The sequence below is a fragment of the Nannospalax galili genome, unplaced genomic scaffold, assembly GCF_000622305.1.
Source record: "Nannospalax galili isolate Female #2095 unplaced genomic scaffold, S.galili_v1.0 scaffold671, whole genome shotgun sequence".
NCBI classification, from domain to species: Eukaryota; Metazoa; Chordata; class Mammalia; order Rodentia; family Spalacidae; genus Nannospalax; species Nannospalax galili.
This window is the reverse complement of record NW_008329133.1, coordinates 1,141,583-1,162,078: the sequence shown is the minus strand read 5'-3', so window position 1 is coordinate 1,162,078 and position 20,496 is coordinate 1,141,583. Positions and strand designations below refer to the sequence as shown.

Here is a 20,496-nt window from a genome sequence, read left to right as displayed (position 1 = left end):
ACTAGTGATATGAAATAAAAGTACAGAAAGTCAGAAGAGGCTTTAAGAGATAAATAAGGCATTGTCTTCATTTTGGGAGTGTGGAGAAAGGTTATCCTGAGAAGTGGCATTTACACTGAGGCCTACTGAGATTGTTTTGCCTTGTGAAAAGGTAGAGGGACAGTGGCATAGATGGAGGGTGGAGGAGCGTATTGTGTGGGAGGAGTACATGGTTGAGGGTGCAGCACCATGCAGGCACTGGTTTTCAGATAGCAGTGACCCTTAAGATTAATCTTAACTGATAAATGGATGGAGTGCAGGATAAATTACCTCGAGATTTGTCTTCCTTTGGTTACAGAGGGGGAAGGGGGATCACAAAGTAGTTGAAGGTACCAGAGGTCCCCAGGAAATAAGAACGAACTAATTTGGTGGCTAAGCACAATTGGAACACTGAATTCTCCCCCACTAACAGTTCCTGGAACTCACGTACCATTGTCTGTGGTACTCTAGGATAGTAACCAGTACAGGTAAATGGCTGCGTGCTTTCTACGTCTGAGCTGTAGATGTGGATCATTCCTTTTGGAGTGTCAGAATTTCATGAACAGTAGCCACAGGGCCTACTAATGTGTTGTGAGTGCATGTTTTCCTGCAATATTTGAAACAAAAAAAAATGACGAAAGATTTGGTTCTTTGGTAAATGAGATAAACAGAAGAGTATTTTCAGGAAATGAGACTATGGCTAGCTTGGCCTGAGAGTTTAGGCTCCCCGACCGTAGAGAAGCTAAGCCAGAGAGCAATTATTTGATGGTCTATGGTTGCTGGGACTTCTAATCAGCTAAGGGAGGGGAGGAAAGATTAGGGAGATACGGGTTGGAGGGTGATCATGAGGGAAGAGCAAGCCAGCCAGGGAGCACTCTCCCCAGGAGAGGGCGGGAGGAGGCTGCTGTAGGTCTCCAGCTCAGGGAAAGGGGCACACGGAGGCGTCGCGGGCCCCGCCCCGTTGCCTGCCGGGCGCGGGCGCGAGACGCTGCGCGCGGCAGCGGCGGGAGCGAGCGGCAGCTGTCGGGCCACCGAGGTCCAAGCTGCACTTGCTGCCCCACTGAGGACGAGGCGGCAGCAGGAGTTGTGACCCTGTCGCTGAGGAGCCAGGCTAGAGGCACGCAGAGCTGACCTGCCTGGCGTCTGTAGCCCGGTCCTTTCTCCTTCCCATTGTGCTGGGTAAGGTGCCGGTGCGTGGGCAGGAAGAGGGGCTAGGGCTGGAGGACCCGGGAGGCCAGGAGGTGGGGCCCTGGGAGAGGCGGAGAAGGGGTAGCCTAGGTAATCTCCGGAGCCACTCGCACCTCAGAAAAGGGGACTAAGAGCTACTGGGGTTGCACTGGGGGTAAGTGAGGGTGGAGGGGGGCGTTGCTGAGTAATCTGGAGTGGCTGCCAAAGCAGGGCAGAGAGGCGCAGGGCTCCGTGGGGAGCGGGTGTGGTTCAGTGCGCATGCGCCACAGCCTTCTGCTTCTGAGAGCTGAGGTGAGAGGACCTGGGTACGAGGTAGTTGGACTATGCATGACATTTCATTTTCTAAGTCCCCAGTATTGACAATGTCCCTATTACAGAGTTGCCAGCATTCCTGGTCTCCAAAGGATGTTTCTTTAATGTCCTGAAAACCTTACCTAATAACCTCTAGGCCGCCGACTAAGGAAGACGTGGCCTGGGGACAGTGCCAAGTGGCTATCTAGTGTGTCTTTAGGATTATTATCCCAGAGCTGTTATGAGGAGTGAAAGGCTACACAGGAAATTTCACATTGGACCCTTTGAGTTGCGCAGAAGACGGAAATATTGGCATGAAGTTAGGAACAATTAAAGTGGTGTGACAACTGTGACGTGTAGACTTAGAGTATGGGTGTAGCTGATAACTGTTAGCTCTGCAAAGTAAATCCAGTGCGTCAGAGGGCTTCCCTGACACAAAACAACCCTCTTCCCAGCATCAGGTGGTATGGGAACCAATGTACACCATTTAAATTAGAGGATCTCAAAGATTAATAGTTTCTTCTTTGGGTTGATTTTTTACATACAGTAAAGAAAGCCACACCCATTTCTCCAGTGCAGTATTTCTGAATATTGTTCCAGGATTCAGCAGTAAGTTGAATGACTCTAATCAGCATTTGGCCACAGGATGGGCTTTCCTCACAGCCCCAAGCATGGTCCCTCTCCTGTGCAGATTTCCATCACGGCCACTCTCATCCATTGTCTAGTCCTCCCCTGTTGCTCTTCACCCACCCTGCCCTGCAGTACACATTCCTGTCAAGACGTGTTCCCAAACAATTTGCGCTGCTGATTTTGAGCATCATCCTACCCCATGGCAACTGAACTTACGTTGCCAATTTGCTTGTGTGCCTCTCTTCTCTCCATAATCATAAGAAAATGCATTATTTTCAAAGGCTCAGCCTATCTCTTCATTGTATTGCCCCCACCCCCACTTCCAAGCATCCCCAACTAAACTCTGTAATCTTAATAAGCTTGTGTGGGTGCAAGCATAGCTGATCCAAAAGGTTTCAAGTGCATTGACGAAAAAGACCTAGGAATATTGGTTATGTGACTTTCTGTCTCACGTTATTGTCCAAGACTGAGACCCAAGTTGAAAAAAAAGTGAATAAAACATCCTTAGAGTGATTATTAATTCATTTGGCAGGGTAGAAAAGGGCAGTTGCCTCTCTTAGATATTTGAGTCAAATCCAGGTATTTCTCTGAATGGAACCAAAATTAGAATAAATATTGTGACCCAGGGACGCTGGATGTGTAGCTCAATGGTAGAGTATTTGATGTATATTGCTCTGGGTTATATTCCCAGTACTAGGGGTCTGGGGTGGGAGAAGAGAACAAAGAATATTTGGTTCAGATCTAGTCTGATATGGGATCCATAAGGGATGCATACTGAATTTGACCTTCATATTAAATGTATTTATTATTATTATCAAAGAAGTAATATCTCTGCTTAATGCCTTTTTTAAAGGTTTAGATCAAATTTGGCATATTCTGGGGTAGGGAATTCTGTTTCATTTTAAAATGTTTTATTGAATTTTTGTGATTTTCATACAATATTGTTTGATGGTATTTAGATCCCCTTCTCTATCCTCACCTACCCACGCTGCTGCCGCTCAATTTAACATACTCTAATATATATAATATGGTCTATGGACCAACATAATTTCTTACTTTAGTCTAAATATGCATCCTCATATTTACAGACAAGTGTACCTTTCACCTTTCATCAAAGAAGCTTCTTTTTGCAACAGATGGAGACTATCACAGAGTTCCAGAACTGTTTCATTGATTTTTATACTATTCTAGTTCCTTTACTTTGAATATATACTAAAGGGCATCACATTCATTTTCAAACAATAATGACTGATATTAGGGTTGACGGCATCCACTGAAAATATAAAGTGGATATAATTCTGCTTTTGGTTTTGGTAGGAATGGAGATAGTATTGGAAATATATATTTATTTCAAAATAAGAGTTTAGCATAAAGGAAATTGGAAAACTTCCATTGATCTTCAACAGGTGGAATTCCTGCAAGCCCTGTCTGAAAAGTGATCCAGATAAATTAATAATTTACACTCTTTAGTATATATAATAATATTTGGATATCTTACAGAATTGCAGATCTATTTTACCTTGGTGTAAATTCAGAGGTATCAATTCTGGGTACACACCTAACTAATCTGTTAAACCATAAATACTCACTGATTATTTCTGTGAAGGATTCTGGTACAAAATGCTGAAGGGGCTTCAAAGATATATACAAGCAGAGTTCCTACTATTCAGAAATTTAAAATTGGTTGTATAGGATAGACATAGTTTAAAAAATGTTAACATCAAGCAATGCGATAATACAATAAACTGCAAAGAAAAAGATGTTTTATTGAGACATTATATGTGGACATATTTTGGGGGTACAATATGATAATTTGATATATATGTGCAACATATGATAGAATTGTGGTAATTTTATTTTCTCAAAATATTAGTCATTTCTTTGCATTGGGAACTTTAATATTGTAGTTTTTTCTGTAAAGGGCTCAATAGAAAATGTTTTATTTTTCCATTTAAAAAATTTAATAACCTTATTAAATTTCCGTATTGATAATTTCATACATATATAGTGCATTCTGATTGTTCTCACCCCTCCAGCCCTCTCTTATCTCCCTCCCACACTTATCAACCCCTCACTCTTCCCTAAAAGTCCTCATGTATTCCAGAATGACCTTGAACTCCACTAGCTGAGGATGGCTTTGAACTTCTGACCCTCCTGCCTCTTCTTCCTCAGTCCTAGGTTTATATGGATGTGACCCCATGCCTAGCTTTGTGTGGTGCTGGGAATTGAACCCAGGGCTTTGTGCATTCATTCAAGTACTGTACCAGCTGAGGTACAGCCTCTTTGGTTATTTTAAAATATAATTGATTATTTTGAACAGTAATCATCCTGTGTTTCCCTAATGTGAAAAAGAACTCCACTGAGATTCCAACTCTGGGCTTCACATATACTAGGCAAGTGGTCCTACCACTAGTCTCAGCCAGCCATCCCTGCTTGAGAGCTGAAGCTTAGTTATTTATTTGTAAATTCCTTATGGACAGGCATGTCCTTGCCTTAAACATCTCCAAACATAGCTACATCTATTGGATGTTCAAGTGCTAAAACTTTACAAAATAGATTGGGTGAGGAGAAACCAGAGGCAGGAAGAAAGAGCTAAAAAAAAAACCTCTCATAAGAAATTAGATGTGAGAAAATGCTGGTCAAAATGGCAGTGGATCCAGACACAGTGATGCATGTCTGTAATCCTACCTGTTTGAGAGGATGTCATGGAAGGTAGAATCACTTGAGTCCACAAATTTGAGACCAGCCTGGGCAACATAGCAAGACCCTCATCTCCAAAAATGAAGATGGGAGCACTGGACTGGGAATGCATATTTGGAGGCAAAATCAACAGGATATAGTCACTGAAGGGAAGGAGACAAGTCTAAATTTTATTTCTTTCTACTTTTAGCAGACAAATGAGAATTAGAGATGATAGGAGGAGAGAGAGGATCACTTTGGTAAGGACACAGCACACAGTAGGCACTCAGTGCTTTCTCAGACATCAGCAGTAGGCTTAGACCAGATGATCGTGAAGGTCCCTTCAACACTGAAGGTCACTTCTGTGCCATATGCAGATGTTCGTAATTGTTCGGAAACAAGATATTTTTACACATTAAAGAAAAACAAGAAATTATCTTCCCACTAACAGGCCCTTCCAAAGAGGTTACAGGCCCCCCACCCATGAATGAAAGGAGATGGAAGAGCAAGAGGAACAAAGTTTGATGCCATAAATGTCAAGAATTGCCTACAAACCCTTACAAAATTCCTAAGTTGTTCACCCCTAAATCTTGTGAGTAAAGAGGGGGCGTATTTCAGGCTCTGTGTTTATATGAGAATAAAGTGAAACAGCAGACAGACATTAAATGATCTGCCCAAGTTCATAAAATAAATGAATGCTATAACAGCAAAGAAGACCCTGGTGCCTGGTTGCTTCCAGCCCAGTACTCATGATATTGAATCCCATTGCTTTTCTTTTTCCGCTGGCATGGAGCTTATGTACTCAGAAGTTAGGTGTGCATATCACCAAGTAAGGAATTCTCTCAGTTATTAATACTTTATCATTATTTCTGGAGCTGGAATTTTAGTTTCCAAATTCATTCAGCCCTTAACTTATTTAGTGATATTATCCATAGCTGGGAAGATAGAGTTTAGTGAGTTATTTAATGATGTCAACACCTGTTTGCTTGGCGCTTAGGGAACTCATTTGGTACCATCAATAATACCAGCCATCTGTAGTAAATCCAAATTTGTACTTCCTTCTATTACTTTTAAAAATGAAAGTTGAAGAGTTTTGAACTGTAACATTATCCTATATACCAGTATTAAAAATGAGTAAGTGTGAACTGGTAGCATAGCTCAGTGTTAGAGGATTTGCTTAGCATGCTGAGGCCCTGGGTTCCCTCCTCAATATACCAAACCAAATCAAACCAAAAAGAGAATTAAAAATCTGTGCTAACACATCTGTTTTACCTTCATGTCAAGAAAGTTTGTTACTTGATCTAGTTTCAAAGACAGAAATTTGAAAGCAGGAAAGAGAAAACAGAAACCAAACAAATAGGAATTGTAGGAAACTTAAGAATTCTCTAGAGTAGATTTAGACTAAGAAGGAGGATAAATCCTATCAACTTATAAGTTATTGTGTAAATTTATAACTACTGATTTAGGTAGCTGGTGAATATCTGATCACCCTTTGGCTCAGCGGTTAAGAGCACTGACTGCTCTTGCAGAGGCCCTGTGTTCAATTCCCAGCACCCACATGGCAACTACAAGTCCTTGACTCCAGTTCCAGGGGAATTTGACGCCCTCTTCTGACCTCCACAGCACTGCACGACATGAGTGTACTCACATACATGCAGGCAATACACTCATACACATAAAATAAAAATAAAATTAAAACAAATATATACATATAGGTGATTGGCCCTTATATGGAAGAAAAAATTAATAAAAAAGAAGAAAAAGACAAAAGATTATTAAGCATTGGGAGCTATTTTTTTAATCTTTATTTCTCCACAAAAAAGAATATTTAACAGGTATAGGGATTATTTTTCTTTTTAGACCACTACTCTGATTTTACCTCAGCAAGACTTGTCATAATTAATTATAATATTAAGAGACTGTGTGCTTGAACATGTGAAAGGACAGCCAAATATTAAAAACTGTATTCAATCTAGGCATGGTGGTGATTACCTGTAACCCAGTCACTCAGGAGGGTGAGGCAGGAAAATCAGGAGTTTAATGCTAACCTGGGCTACATAGGGAACTCCAGACCAGTTTGGGCTACATACAAGAGACCTTGTGGCCGGGTGTGGTGGTGCACACCTTTGATATCCCAGCACTCAGGAAGCAGAGGCAGGCCTATCTCAGTGAGTTCAAGGCCAGCCTGGTCTAGACGAGAGAGAGAGAGAGAGAGAGAGAGAGGAGAGAGAGAGAGAGAGAGACACCTTTTTCCCAAAAACAAAGAGAGAGAGAGAGAGACCTTTTTTCCAAAAACAAACAAAAATCCTTGTGTCCATTTCAGACAGCCTCAAGGCAGATCGGTGAGTGCACTAATATTTTTGGAAGTGGGAATGTTGGTAGGTATAAAAAGAAGGAATACAGGAATACAGTCTCTGGCTTATATTAAATCCATTTTCCCAAATTTCACCCCTTGTAAATAATACCTACTTTTAAAATTTACTTTTACTTTGAATGGTGAATTCAGTGGAAAGATAATGTAGTTTTAAAACTCACATGAAGAACACTCAAATTAGGACTAGTTGAAGTTCCAGCAATAGAATTAGTTTTGTCTCATTAAACCTCTGTAACATTTTAAACTCTTAAATATATTTGTGGATAGCATCCTCTATAAGTTACTTGAGCTTGCTCTGTTTTTTCCTGAATTGGATGTGTTTTTTATGTACATTTAATTTCATTTTATTATAGATTGTTAAAAATGTTTTCCATTCTGTTTTTCAGAACCCTAAAAAAGAAAGAATAAAGTAACAACAGGAACAAAGGAAAGGATTAAAAGTGTTTTAAAACCTCAACTGGGTAGGTATTTCATGATGGCACATGACCAATTTGATATTTTAAGCCTTTAATGTGTTAAAAGTGAATATTTATATAAATATATAATTGGTACACATGCATTCCAAAATAATTTTAAGAATTATTTTGTTTTTAAAATTATATTTTAAATGTGCATGCTTCCAGAAGCTCTTTGCATGCTTTTCTGTGGTTGTGATTGGTGTTTAGTTTTCATCCCCTTGAGGCTCTAGCATAAATATAACCCAAGTAGCTTCATCATTCTTGAGCCCCAATAGTGGACCTAATATGAAAGTACCTAACAGAATATAGCATACGGTACATTTTGAGTAAATATTTGATGTTTTAATTCTATCATGTATTCTAGGTAGTCTGTGCATAGGTATGCTGTGTAGGTAACAAGAAAAAAATACTATGTTTATTAACACTTTGAATTTTACCATGTCTTTTCATATGGTGGTTTTATGGAATTAAAACTTAAATTCAAAAATTTATAAACCAATCAAATTTTTCTTCCCTGATATCTTTTTATTAGTATCATTCAATCATTATTAACATATATGTCATTATACCATGAAGAAAAATTTATGAAAAAGTCATTGCTTATTAGAGTATCCATCTCAGTGAAAATATAATGGAATAAATGCATAAAGAAAGTTGGGTCTAGAGAGATAGCTCAGCAGTTAAGAGCATTGAGTGCTGTTACAGAGGACCCAGGCTCAGTTCCTAGCACCCACGTGGTGGTTAACAACTGTTTAATTCCAGGGGATCTGATGCCCTCTTCTGACCTCTGTTGGCATTGCAGGCACATGGTGCATTTACATACATGCAGGCAAAACATTCATACACATAAAATAATAACAAAGAAGAAAAGATTTTTTTAAAAAGGAAGTTGGATTTTTTCTCTTTTCCATATTCTCAGATAAGGCTAATTGTGGCCTGGAACTCTACTGACAAAATCATGAATACAACTTATACAACTTTCAGTAATTCATGGGTCCCTTAGGAGCAGACATTAAACCTCAAATAAGTTTCATAATATTTGCATATTGTTTGCAACAGTCCAAACTGGAAGCTAATATGGTCACATATTTGAGTGACATTTCTATTCAAGGCTCTCTCACCTAGAATAGTGTCAGAACCCAGTAAATTCAAGGACCTTCTGCTAGTTGGTTTGCTCACAGCATTCCACCATTCCTTGCCAAGTAGGAGAGCTCAGAAAAACAAGGCCTGTTTCCCATTTTTCAAAAAGTTTTATTTCTTTTCCTATCTAAAATCAATTAATGGTGAAAGAAGAGAAGCTAAATCAGAAGGCCTCATAATTCAGGGAGGTTTGCTATGACGTTGATTTGTTTCAGATTTAACTGTTTTCCCTCCCTTTTTAAAAATTTATTTTCAGGTTCTCTTGGTTACAAACTCCTCCCCATTTGGTGCTACAACAATGAGTGGGAAATCCCTTCTCTTAAAGGTCATTCTTTTGGGTGATGGTGGAGTTGGAAAAAGCTCACTTATGAACCGTTATGTAACCAATAAGTTCGATTCCCAGGCTTTTCATACTATAGGGGTAGAATTCTTAAATCGAGATCTGGAGGTAGATGGACGCTTTGTAACACTTCAGATCTGGGACACTGCTGGGCAGGAGCGTTTCAAGAGCCTTAGAACACCTTTCTACAGGGGAGCGGACTGCTGCCTGTTGACCTTCAGTGTGGATGACCGACAGAGCTTTGAGAACCTTGGTAACTGGCAAAAAGAATTTATCTACTATGCTGATGTGAAGGACCCTGAGCATTTCCCCTTTGTCGTTCTGGGTAACAAGGTAGACAAAGAGGATAGGCAAGTGACAACTGAGGAGGCAAAAGCCTGGTGCATGGAGAATGGGAATTACCCTTATCTAGAAACAAGTGCCAAAGATGATACTAATGTGACCGTGGCCTTTGAAGAAGCTGTCAGGCAGGTATTAGCTGTAGAGGAACAGCTGGAACATTGCATGTTAGGTAACACCATTGATTTGAACAGTGGCTCAAAGGCAGGTTCTTCATGCTGTTAAATGTAGGGAATCTTAGTAAGTATGTACCACGTTGGTCAGTCAGTAGTATAAGAATTACTGTGCCTCTCTGGGAGTGTGCACACACACACATATAAGAAGGTAAAAGATAAGGCTCTATTTTGAAACAGAGCCTATCAAATTGAAGTTGTAGAGTGGTTTTTAAAAAAAAGCTTTATTGAGCCAAGTGTATTTTGTGTGATTTCTGCTATTTTCCCTTTGTGACTCAGGACATTTCAGAAACTTTTAGTCCTGAGAGATTTAAATGTTTTAAAATCACAGTTTAAACCTAGAACCCAGCTGCATGAAGGAGTGAAAGGCTTAAAGCTTTCCATTAACCATCTAGCAAATGCCACCATCAGACTCTTGCCAAGCAGTTTCTGACATTTCTGCCAAAGGAAAAAGTAAGAATCCGAGCTGTATTACAATAAAGGTGGTGATGGTCACATAATGTAGAAGTCTAAAAATGCACACTGACTTGTTCAAATCTTTATGTATCATTTACTCTCATCTGAACTAAAAAGTACCATCTCAATAAGGGTTACTCTAATGACACTGGAGGTTGATTACAGTCCTTGTGTTTGATGTCACAGGACACTAGTGAATGGATTATGCTTAAATATGCCAACTGCCTTTGCAAATAAATGGTTGGTCTGCTTTTCCTTCGTAAGTCTACTGTTGCTTCATAGAGATGTTGCTTCTTTGACAACTTCTTACCAATTTAGCAATGCTGCTTAGCACTTGGCCTTGGGTGCAGTGCTCTCTGCTTAAAATTTAGATGGTCCTGTGGTTCATTATGCTGGCTTCTGAAGGCTTCAGGAAAGGATGAGAAATAAATGGGCTTTTCTTGCAAGGTTCCTCTACTCATTTATTGTAGGAGAAGGATCTGATTCTTTGGATGTTTCACTGACTCTTCAGCTGGAAAAACTAGGACACTGAAACTCGTAAAATAACAGATTTTAACTTTAGGTTAGAATGAATTTCTCATAATTAGATTTGCTCAAAAGTGGAATAGTCTGCCTTAATAGTGAGCTCCCTCCTGGTGAAATTATTCACTGAGTGACCTTCTGTTAAGATAATATATAAAGGATTTCTGTACTGGCTACATATTTAATATAAGGTCCCTTCCAGTTCTAAGTTCTGAATTCATGAACTATGTCAGTGCTGTGTTCTGGTCGGATTTATGTGAAAATCACAGCTAAGACTATGGAGAGGGCCTTAAAAATTCCCAAGCCATTCTGTGATTAGCCTTTAACAACAACTATTATGAAATGAACATCCTAAAGACACCATAGTCAAAACAAAAGTGGTTTGACAATTTCTGAACAACATGACTGCCAATTACATGCTACTGTATCATGAGTGTGCAGTCTGGTTCTTATTGGTTGATTTGCATAGTTTTTAATCTGTGCTTTAAAATAAGTATGATAAAAACTGTGACCCAGTGCAGAGAGGGACAATTAGAAATGGTCCCCCAAAGAGATGTAGGCCAAGGATGAGTCGGGAGCTTTCACAGGAATACAGCCTAGAATTCTCCATTGTATCCACATATGGAATCAGCCTTACATGTGGGACCTTACGTGCTTTAAGAACTCTGGGACTTTTGGGCCACATAGACGAGAGGAGGACAGTATTTCAACCTAGACCTACTCAGTATTTCCAATTATTGTATAGTCCTGACCCTATTGTCCAATTAGTTTTGATTCCAGAAGTCAAAACCAGAACTGGGACCCCACAGCACTTAAATATTGGTTCCTATCCTGCCTATGCCTATAGCCAACCACACTGGTTTCAAAGTTCTACAGTCATTTTGCTACAGTCATGTTAGGGTGAAAATATGTATATCAGAATTAATAAATGATAATTATTTTTAAGTGCATGAGACCTGGGGCCTTCTCTTTCTACTTGCACTCTGCTTATAATAGTTTCTATCTGTAGATCTCAGGCCTTCATAAAAACCTCCACAAGCTCATAATAGTATTTGTCTCTGTAGAATGGCACGTGATTGAGTAAAAGTAAATACACATGGGTATTCAATTCATAGGCATCCTGTCCTTCAAGACAAATGGCAATTTTATTGGCAGGTAAACAGAAGCCCCTTTCTTCTTAGCCATACCTTTTTTTCCTGCCAGAATACTTCACAATATTTTAAGGAAAACACTTAACATTTTAGGTGACGAAACAGTGGCATTTTGGTAACGCTCAGTAGGTGCTGATGTATAGTTTGGGTAAGACTAAAACACCAAAGGCTGACATCGGTGAGTAGCAGGAACTGTGCATATAGGTTTAGAAACTGACTATGTACCCTAGGATGTGCTGTGCAATATTTTCAATAGGTGTTTTTCAATGAACACTAGATTTTTGGAGTAATATATTTCTAATTAGAAGCATACTGGTTTTCAATGGTCCATTAAAGCATCATATAAAATATTTATTTATGGTATTGTCCTGTATTGGCTTTCAGGGGGCCTCAGATTCCATATGTCTTCAGTGGATTGATGAATTTCAGGTTTATTTGTGCCTGCCTCAGCCATCTCTACTTTATCCTGAGGTATTTCATAATTCTCTTGTTGCTGGTGCTGCTAAAAATCTCAAAATTATGTATTAGATATTTTGTTTCAGTTGTAAAAAAAATTGTCTGTGTCAAAGTGAATAAAAAGTGCATTTTGAATAACCAAACTATAACGTTTATGGCTTTTTTTCTCTTATTTTGAGCAATTAGTGGGTATGGCAGACTTGTCAGTCAAGTCACTCTCTCAAGCTGCATCTAATATGATCTTTGAGTCATTTTTCATGTGATCCTCCAAGAAGCCTCTCCCTACTGATCATAGAGAGGTGATTCAGAAGCAAACACAAAAGACTGAGCGGGTAGAGCCCTTCTATTTTATACCACTGTCTAATGCATGTCTATTTTATACCACTGTCTAATCCACCTTAATTTTTAGCCATAGATTATCTAGGATGAAAACAATATACATGTTCTCTTTATTTTCTTAACTGGTAAATTGCCCAGACATTAGAAAAATATGAAAATATAGACAAAATGAGTCAGAAAACAAAATATAATGATTTTGAAAAATATTCTCTTTTGACCCTTATATTTTGGCCATTAAAGTTCCATTAAGCATCAAATGGCTTGACTTTATAATAGCAGCGTTAAATAATATGACAATTATTTGTGGTGTGTGTGTGTGTGCACGCTTGTGCATGCCATAGTGGGTGTGTGGAGGTCTAAGAATGGCTTTGAGGAGTCAGTTCTTTCCGTCCACTATATGGGTCCCAGGGATCAAACTCAGGTCATCAGGCTTGGTGGCAAGCACCTTTATCTGTTGAGCCATCTTGCTCAATGACATTTAAAGTATGGATTTTAGTCTCTTTGGTGCACATGATTTCATCATATTGGTTTTATCTGCTTCCAATTTAGAATACTCTTCCACTCTATGTAATTTTGGGTATGGTACCTTTGGGGAACTGAAAACATTCTTTTTTCTTGATCCAAAATTACATGGTGCTTCAAATACAGCACTCCAAATTCTGTAGTGCTATGAGTTGTAGGCTATAGAGCATAATAATTTATAATCCCCTTAAACTTTGTTTCATGGTAGAGTACTTGGGTTTGATCTCCATCATTGAACAAAACAAGGGGAAGGTGGATGGTCTTATTCAGAACTATTTTCAACGCAGAAAGGAAGCTTTCATCTGCTAGTTTCCTGCACAATTCATCACCCAGTGGTTAAATCTCTCAAAACCTTAAGACATAACATGAAGTCTCATCTGGGAGACAGTTTAGCTAAGCTTTTTTTCCTAGAAAATGGAGGACACTCATGGTTTCTATACTGTCCTAAAATTGAGTATTAAGAACACACTGGAAAATCAAAGCTTCTGTTTGAATAATTTCACAATGGGAGCTGAGGTGGGCGATTCTGCTTCATTTTGGTTACCTAAAGTTATCTTGCAACATTTTTTTCAGGCTCTGTGATCCAGATAGTCATTTTACATCTTTCTTTCCTTGCTATGGCAAGACAGGATTTGTTACAGAGGAGAAATTTTCTTACATTTGATTTTGGGGATGATAAATTGTGGTACACCATCTTAGCCTAAACTGCTAAAACAAAATGCCACCAGGTGGATGACTTACAAATAATAGAATTTTGTTTCTCACAGTTCTTAAAGCTGGATAGTCAAAGAGCAAGATAATTTCTCATTCACAAATGATATCTTCTCATTGTGGAAAAGGAGCTTCTCTTTATAAATCACTAGTTCTATTCATGGAGCTAATGTTCTCACCTACCAAAATCCCCACCTCCGGATACCATCATCTGGTGAGTTAAGATTTCAACATGAATTTGGAGTGGGTGTGCATAAACATTCAGTTCATAGCATACATATTAATACATGTATGTTTTATGGTACTCACTAACATTCCCTTTCCCAAGTTAATATCTTTACCCCAACTTTCCACACCAGTAGAGACTTTAGTTTATTCCTAAAGAGTATAAAAGGAGAATGATAGAAGCTAGGCATGTTTAAGGAACATAAAAAATATTTTAAAAAGAAATACTAGGGGCTGGAGAGATGGCTCAGTGGTTAATAGTGTGTACGGCTCTTGCAGAGGACCTAAGTTCAGTTCCCAGCACCCACATGGTGGCTCATAAAACTGTGGAACTCCAATTATAGGGGATCTGACACTCACTTCTGGTCTCCATGAACTCTTGTATTCACATGTCCATACTCTCACACAGACATATAATTAAAATAAATCCCAAAATAATTGTTTTCTTATCGATACGCTTACACACACTGAAAAATCAATAAAATGCCTTTTATTTAGCTGCTGGTGGTTGTGGTGATATTTGGGTAAGAGTTTTTTTCCTTACAGAGTGAAAGGTAACAGTGTTTTCCCTGTAAGCATCTTCACAACTGGGATATGGAATTGTTCTCTTTAATCATATAGGAGCTGTGACAGTGATCTGTGCATCTTCATAAATCTTTTTGTCTGCTGCAAGGGAAGAGAATTCAGCCACATATAAATGCTTTTTAAAATATTGTGTTCTGTGTGTGCAAACGTACTTTTTTTGTAATCTGACAGTTCCTTTCATGCTCTGTCACCCATGGGCAAATACGTAATAGGTCTCGCTCTAGCATTCCTGAATTTTAACCAAGCTACCAGAGCCATGCTATTTCTACTGAAATGACTGATGAAAAGGAATTGGAAAATGCTGCCTAATGAAAGAAATAGCTCCCAATTCAGCATTAGCTGTATTGATTAGAGTAAATATATGAATTGTAGCTTCCTGTGATGTGATGCATTGGTGAGGAAGCAAGAGAGAGGCACAGATCTTCTCTTTTCCCTTACATTGTTACTGGCTGCCTTAAAAACAGCACTCTGAATCTTCTGATCCATAGTCAGGCGCGTTATCCATTGCCCCACTGGCCCCTGCTCCTCATCCCTTCTGGAAATCTTTGGACCAAGTGTTCTTTACATTGAATATATGGACAGAATTCATGGCTGATCTGTGAAGCTGGATATTTTACATTTTTTTCTCCTTAATCACTAATTAATATTCAGCATTCCATTCATTTATGAACACAAGAAATAAATAAAAAGAATGTTGGTAGAAAAAAAAATTCTCTAGCCTGCTGAGAATGAGTGACTATTGAGTTCTCAGCCTTAAATGAGACATCTGTATCAACCCTTCCCACCAAGGCTCTGGGGACATCATGGACTAGGGGGTAGAAAGAATACAAGAGCTATAAGATGGGGAGGGGTGCTGTGAAATTCTGTCTTCTGGACGTGACATGCCTGTTGCACTCATGAACTCAAAGCAACTGTGGTTATCTGCATAAGACCTGCACAAGCTCAAGTTGGTCGGCATTCCAGCATGGATAGGAGAGGGGCTCCAAGGCACCACCCCAGCTGAGGTGCTATTGGTAGCTGATGGCTTTGGGGGAGGGGAAGTCCTTTTTCTCTGGGGGTGTGGCTGCTGGTAGAGTGCCCATGCTCTGGTAAATGGCCTCATGCCCATGTGCTTGCAGTCAGCACTAACTGGACTCAGTGGGTCATTAAAAGAAGATGATATAAAGTTTGGGGAGGGAAGAGTTGGGGGTCTGGAGGCATGGGAGGGAAGGATTTATGTTGGATAGGATCAATATGTACACATGAAATTTCCAAAGAATAAATAAAAATTATTAAGATTTAAAAAAAATAGCACTTTGAAGGGTGTGTCTTGTAAAATTTTTATGGCTTAACACAGAGCCTACTGACAGAGGAACAAGTGTCAGTAGCATTTGGATCTTCTCTTTTACCATTGGTCCTAGGTGGAACACTTAGTGTCACCAGTAAACATTCTAAAGTCTGTCTTTATTTGGAGGTGGACTAAAGATGACATCTATGACAGAAAAGGCAGGAAATCAAAGAAATAGAAAAGCAAGGCAAATCAAATAACATTCATATGGAATCATAGTACTCCGAGATAAGTAGATTTAACTTTGTATGGGTTTTAATACATTTATTTAAAAGGAAAGAATATAATACTGTAACACTTTCTGCAATATAGTGACTAGAGACTATATTTAATGTTGACATAATATACTATTAAAGGATTCATCACAATACATATAATCAAACTGTCTTCTTTTTACAGAATGAAGGAGAAGTAAAGGTCACTAATAATCTTATTTCAGATCCGTGCTTATTTCCTATTAATAAGATTTCTGGAGCAAAGAATATGAGTATTTTATGAATTTTAATATATCATGGCAAATTGCCTTCTAGAAGGTTGTCCCAAATTGAATCAACATTAGTAGAATAGACAGAATTTCTCAGACACCCACACATATCTTCCTTCCTTGTCCAATTCAATGAATGAATGAATGAAAGCAAATCTTATGTTTTTCACTTGCAGTTATTACTATCTTTGAGAGAAATAGCTATATAGTTACTGATCACTTCTATTTTTCTTCAGTAAATAGACCATTCTACTTAGCTTATTTGTGAGGTGGTACATTCTTCTTTTTTTTTTCTTTGTTGTGCTGAGGATGGAATCCATGAGTGTACTAGGAAAGCACTCTATCCCTGAACTTCAGCCTTCACTTTTGTTTCTTATTGATTTACAGGAATATATATATTTACATTGTGGGTTTTAGCATTTGATATTATCCATATCCATACCCCTGCTTTTCTCTAATCTCCTCCCATATTTCTTGCCAATTAATTCTGTTGGTTATTTTTAAATATGATAAAATTGTTGAAAAGGTTATGTTTTTGATAAAATAGAAAACTATGGTTGATGGGGGAGAAAGAAAATTTCATTTGATTTGTTCTTTGCTCCTGATCACATTTGAGAATAAGTAATATTTAATGAATATTTGATATTCATTAAAAAGGCTATGAGTCTTAGTTCTTGTTTACATAACAAAATGTAAACAAAGCTAAATGCTCATATATATATATATTTATTGAGTTTTTGTAATTTCATACAACAGTTCTTAATCAAATTTAGACACTTTCCCCCATCCATGCCTCCCCTATCCCTCCACCGGACCTCACATATTCCACCATATATGTTAAGTCCTATCCAGGCACTTTTACCCAAATGTCCTTCAGTGCAAATTCATCCACTGCTGGAGTCTAGTCAGTCCATCTAGAGATCGTATGTAAGGCATACTCTCCCTCACCCAGTAGCAATCAGTCTCCAATAGTGCTCAGTCTAGTGCCAGCCACCACCTATTTCTCACCTCTCCTTTGTGCCCTTGTTTAACTGAGTTGGCATGAGTCCTGTGCTCAACGCCACCATTGCAACAAGTTCAAATGTGCAAGCTTCCAGTGGCCTGAAAGCCTCTGCTTCCCTGTGTTCATGAACCAGCCCTGGCTTACAATCTTTCTGCCCCTCTTCAGCAATGGTCCCTGAACTGTGGGTGGATGAGGTTCCATATAGGAATCCTAGCCTACACTCTGCAGTCTCTTATTCTTTAAAGCTTGGCCTGTCATGGTCTTCTGTGTCCATCACACTCTGTTGTATAAGGAAACTTCACCGGTGAGAGTTGAGGGAAGCGTTTAGTTTTCTCTCTACCCATTGTTTCACTATGTTCCATGAGCCTTAGGTGTAGAGGTTCAACTGTAGATGTGTCGCCTACTACTGAGCATCTCTCAGATGTATGCTCTTTGTGTCTGACCAGATGTGCAATTCTTCAGTAGCCTCCATCTGTTGCAAAAAGAAACTTCTTTGCTGAGTGGTGTACGGTATGCTTGTCTGTAAATATAAGGATCCATATTTAGTATATAGTAAGAAATATCATTTGTCTAGAGATATGAAAGAAATAGGGTCTTCTCTAAGATCCATGTCCTCTTCTGCCATGTGTATTTGGCTGAGTTTACAGTGCCACCCATGAGTTCACTTCCATTGAGAGGGCTTTAAGTCCAATTCCATAGCTGTTGATTGCCCCCCCAGAAAACAGTGCCACTACTGGACCAATAGAGGTAGTTTATCAGGCCAGTTGTTATGGTTATTAGACTTTAGGGGTGGATAGATGCTTTACTACAGGTATCAAATAGCAAATTTGAATTTATTTAGTTTTTGGTAAAATAATAAATTATCTTAAGTCATACAAATAAAGTGACAGCAATGGTTCAGCTTTTACCCACAGGGGTCAATAAAAACTTGCTAGTGTTCTGCCACAAACATTAGAACCCAGATTTAGACCAGAAGAGGCACCTAGAAAGCACCTAGCTAGCCCACCCTTCCCTTATTTTAGCTATACTTATATACATGGAAACTGAATTCTGGAGTTAAATAACTTGTTCAAGGTCACAGAAAGCTGTGTCCAAGGCATTTTTCCATTCACAATACTATGGCTTAGTTAAATTGAGAGAAAATGTAAACACATTTTTTCCTGATTTTTTTTTAAAGGCAGAGTCCCCATGTAGCCCCAGCTGGCCTGGAACTCAGTGTGTAGACCAGGCTGTCTTCGATCTCACAGAGATCCACCTGCCTCTGCCTTCCAAGTACTGGAATTAAAGGCATGCACCACATCTTCAGTCCCTAATTTTCTGATTTTCAAAATTTTTACACATTTTTATTGAAATGAAGCTCAAATATAGCATTAATTTTGTAAAACTTTACAGTTCAGTTATGTTTAACATATTCTCAGTGTTGTAAAGACATATATTTTAGTCTTTCCAACTCAAATCCCAGTCCTGACATTAAATAGATATCTTATGCTAATTATGTAACCTTGCTAGACTTAGTGTTTTCCACTTGAGTTAGAGAGAAAATGATGGCTTCTTCACACAGTTGGTGTGGGGATTACCAGAAATGATACGCACAAGAGAAATAAATTATTCTTTTACTTCAGTATAGTAATATAAGCTAAGCCTGGTGGTATATGACTGAAATCCTCACATTCAGAAAGCTGAGGCAGGCAGATCATAAATATGAGACCAACGTGAGGTACACCATAAAGCTTCTAAAAAATATCCCAGAAGAATTTCAATCATCTGCTTCTCGCCTAGTATCAGTGACTTTATTTATTGTACATTAAGACTAATAATTGGGGGCTAGAGAGATGTCTCAGCAGCAAGAGCACTGGATGCTCTTGCAGAAGACCTAGGTTTGATTCCCAGCACCCACATGACAGCTAATGACCACCCATAACTGCAGTTCCACGGAAATCCATGATGTGTTCTTGCATTCAGTTTGCATGTATATTATTGAGAATTATTGTGTCTATGTTCATAAGAGAGATTGACTTCAATTTTCATTTTTGCTGGGTATGTGTCTGGTTTTAATGTCAGAGGAATACTGGACTCATAGAAGTAGTTTGGGAGTCTTCCTTCTTTTTCTATTTTATGGACTAATTTGAGGAGTATTGACATTAGTTCTTTTTGAAGGTTTACTATAATTCTGTGCTGAATCCATCTGGTCCTGGGCTATTTTTAGTAGGGAGAATTTTAATTACTGCATTTATCTTGCTGGTTGTTATAGGTTTGTTTAAATTATTTATGTCATTTTGATTATCTTTGATATGTCATACATATCTAGAAAGTTATTTCTTTTCCAGTTTAGTGGAATATAGGTTTTTTAATGTATACTATTTTGGTTTTCTGAATTTCATTAGTGTCTGTTTTAATGGTTCTCTCTTCATCTCTAAATTTACTAATTTAAGTCCTCTCTTTTGGTTAATTTGGCTAAAGGTTTGTCAATCTTGTTAATGTTTTCAAAGAACCATCTCTTCATAACATTGATTTTTTGTATTGTTTTCTTTGTTTCTATTTCATTAATTTTATCCTTAGATTTATTTAGCTCTTCTCATCTAATCTTTTTAGTGTTTGTTCTTGGTTTTTAGGTACATCATTAATTTATTTTTAAAAGATGTCTCTAATTTTTTATGTAGGCACTTAGTGCTACAAAATTTCCTTTTGGGGTTGCCTTCATTGTGTCCCATGGATTTTGTTATGCTGTGGTTTCACTTCCATTCAGTTCTAGGAATGTTTTCATTTTCTTCTGAATTCTCCATTGATCCAATTTTCATTCAGTAGCATGTTGCTTAGTTTCCACAAGTTTGTGTACTTTTTCTCGTTTCTAAGTTTATGAATTTCTAGCTTTATCCTTTTGTGGTTAGATAGAATATTTCAGCTTTCCTAAACTTGTTCAGACTTGCATCATGTCCTAATATATGGTCAATTTTGGAGAAAGTTCCATGGGCTGTGAGCAGAAAGTGCACTCTTTGGTGTTTTTTAGTATGGAGAATATACAAAGAACTAAAAAACACCAAACATTATAAAACAGCCCAACTAAAAAAGTGAAACAATTAGCTGA

The 20,496-nt window shown here is 38.4% G+C and overlaps 1 protein-coding gene across 2 annotated transcripts; it reads left to right on the top strand.

The window, feature by feature from the left end:
* Positions 1-1,008: 1,008 nt before the first annotated feature.
* Positions 1,009-13,974, top strand: Rab9b (RAB9B, member RAS oncogene family). 2 transcript variants are annotated; one of them, XR_607236.2, is made up of 4 exons: positions 1,009-1,197; positions 7,567-7,641; positions 9,035-12,230; positions 13,844-13,974. XR_607236.2 is itself a non-coding variant. In XM_008832471.1 (3 exons), exon 3 carries the CDS (start codon positions 9,077-9,079, stop codon positions 9,680-9,682), a length of 606 nt encoding a protein of 201 aa, XP_008830693.1. In that variant the 5' UTR covers positions 1,009-1,197; positions 7,567-7,641; positions 9,035-9,076; the 3' UTR covers positions 9,683-12,352. The 2 variants fall into 2 exon arrangements, 1 of the variants encoding a protein (XP_008830693.1); XM_008832471.1 differs by lacking the exon at positions 13,844-13,974 and having other exon boundaries at positions 9,035-12,352.
* The last annotated feature ends 6,522 nt before the right edge of the window (positions 13,975-20,496 follow it).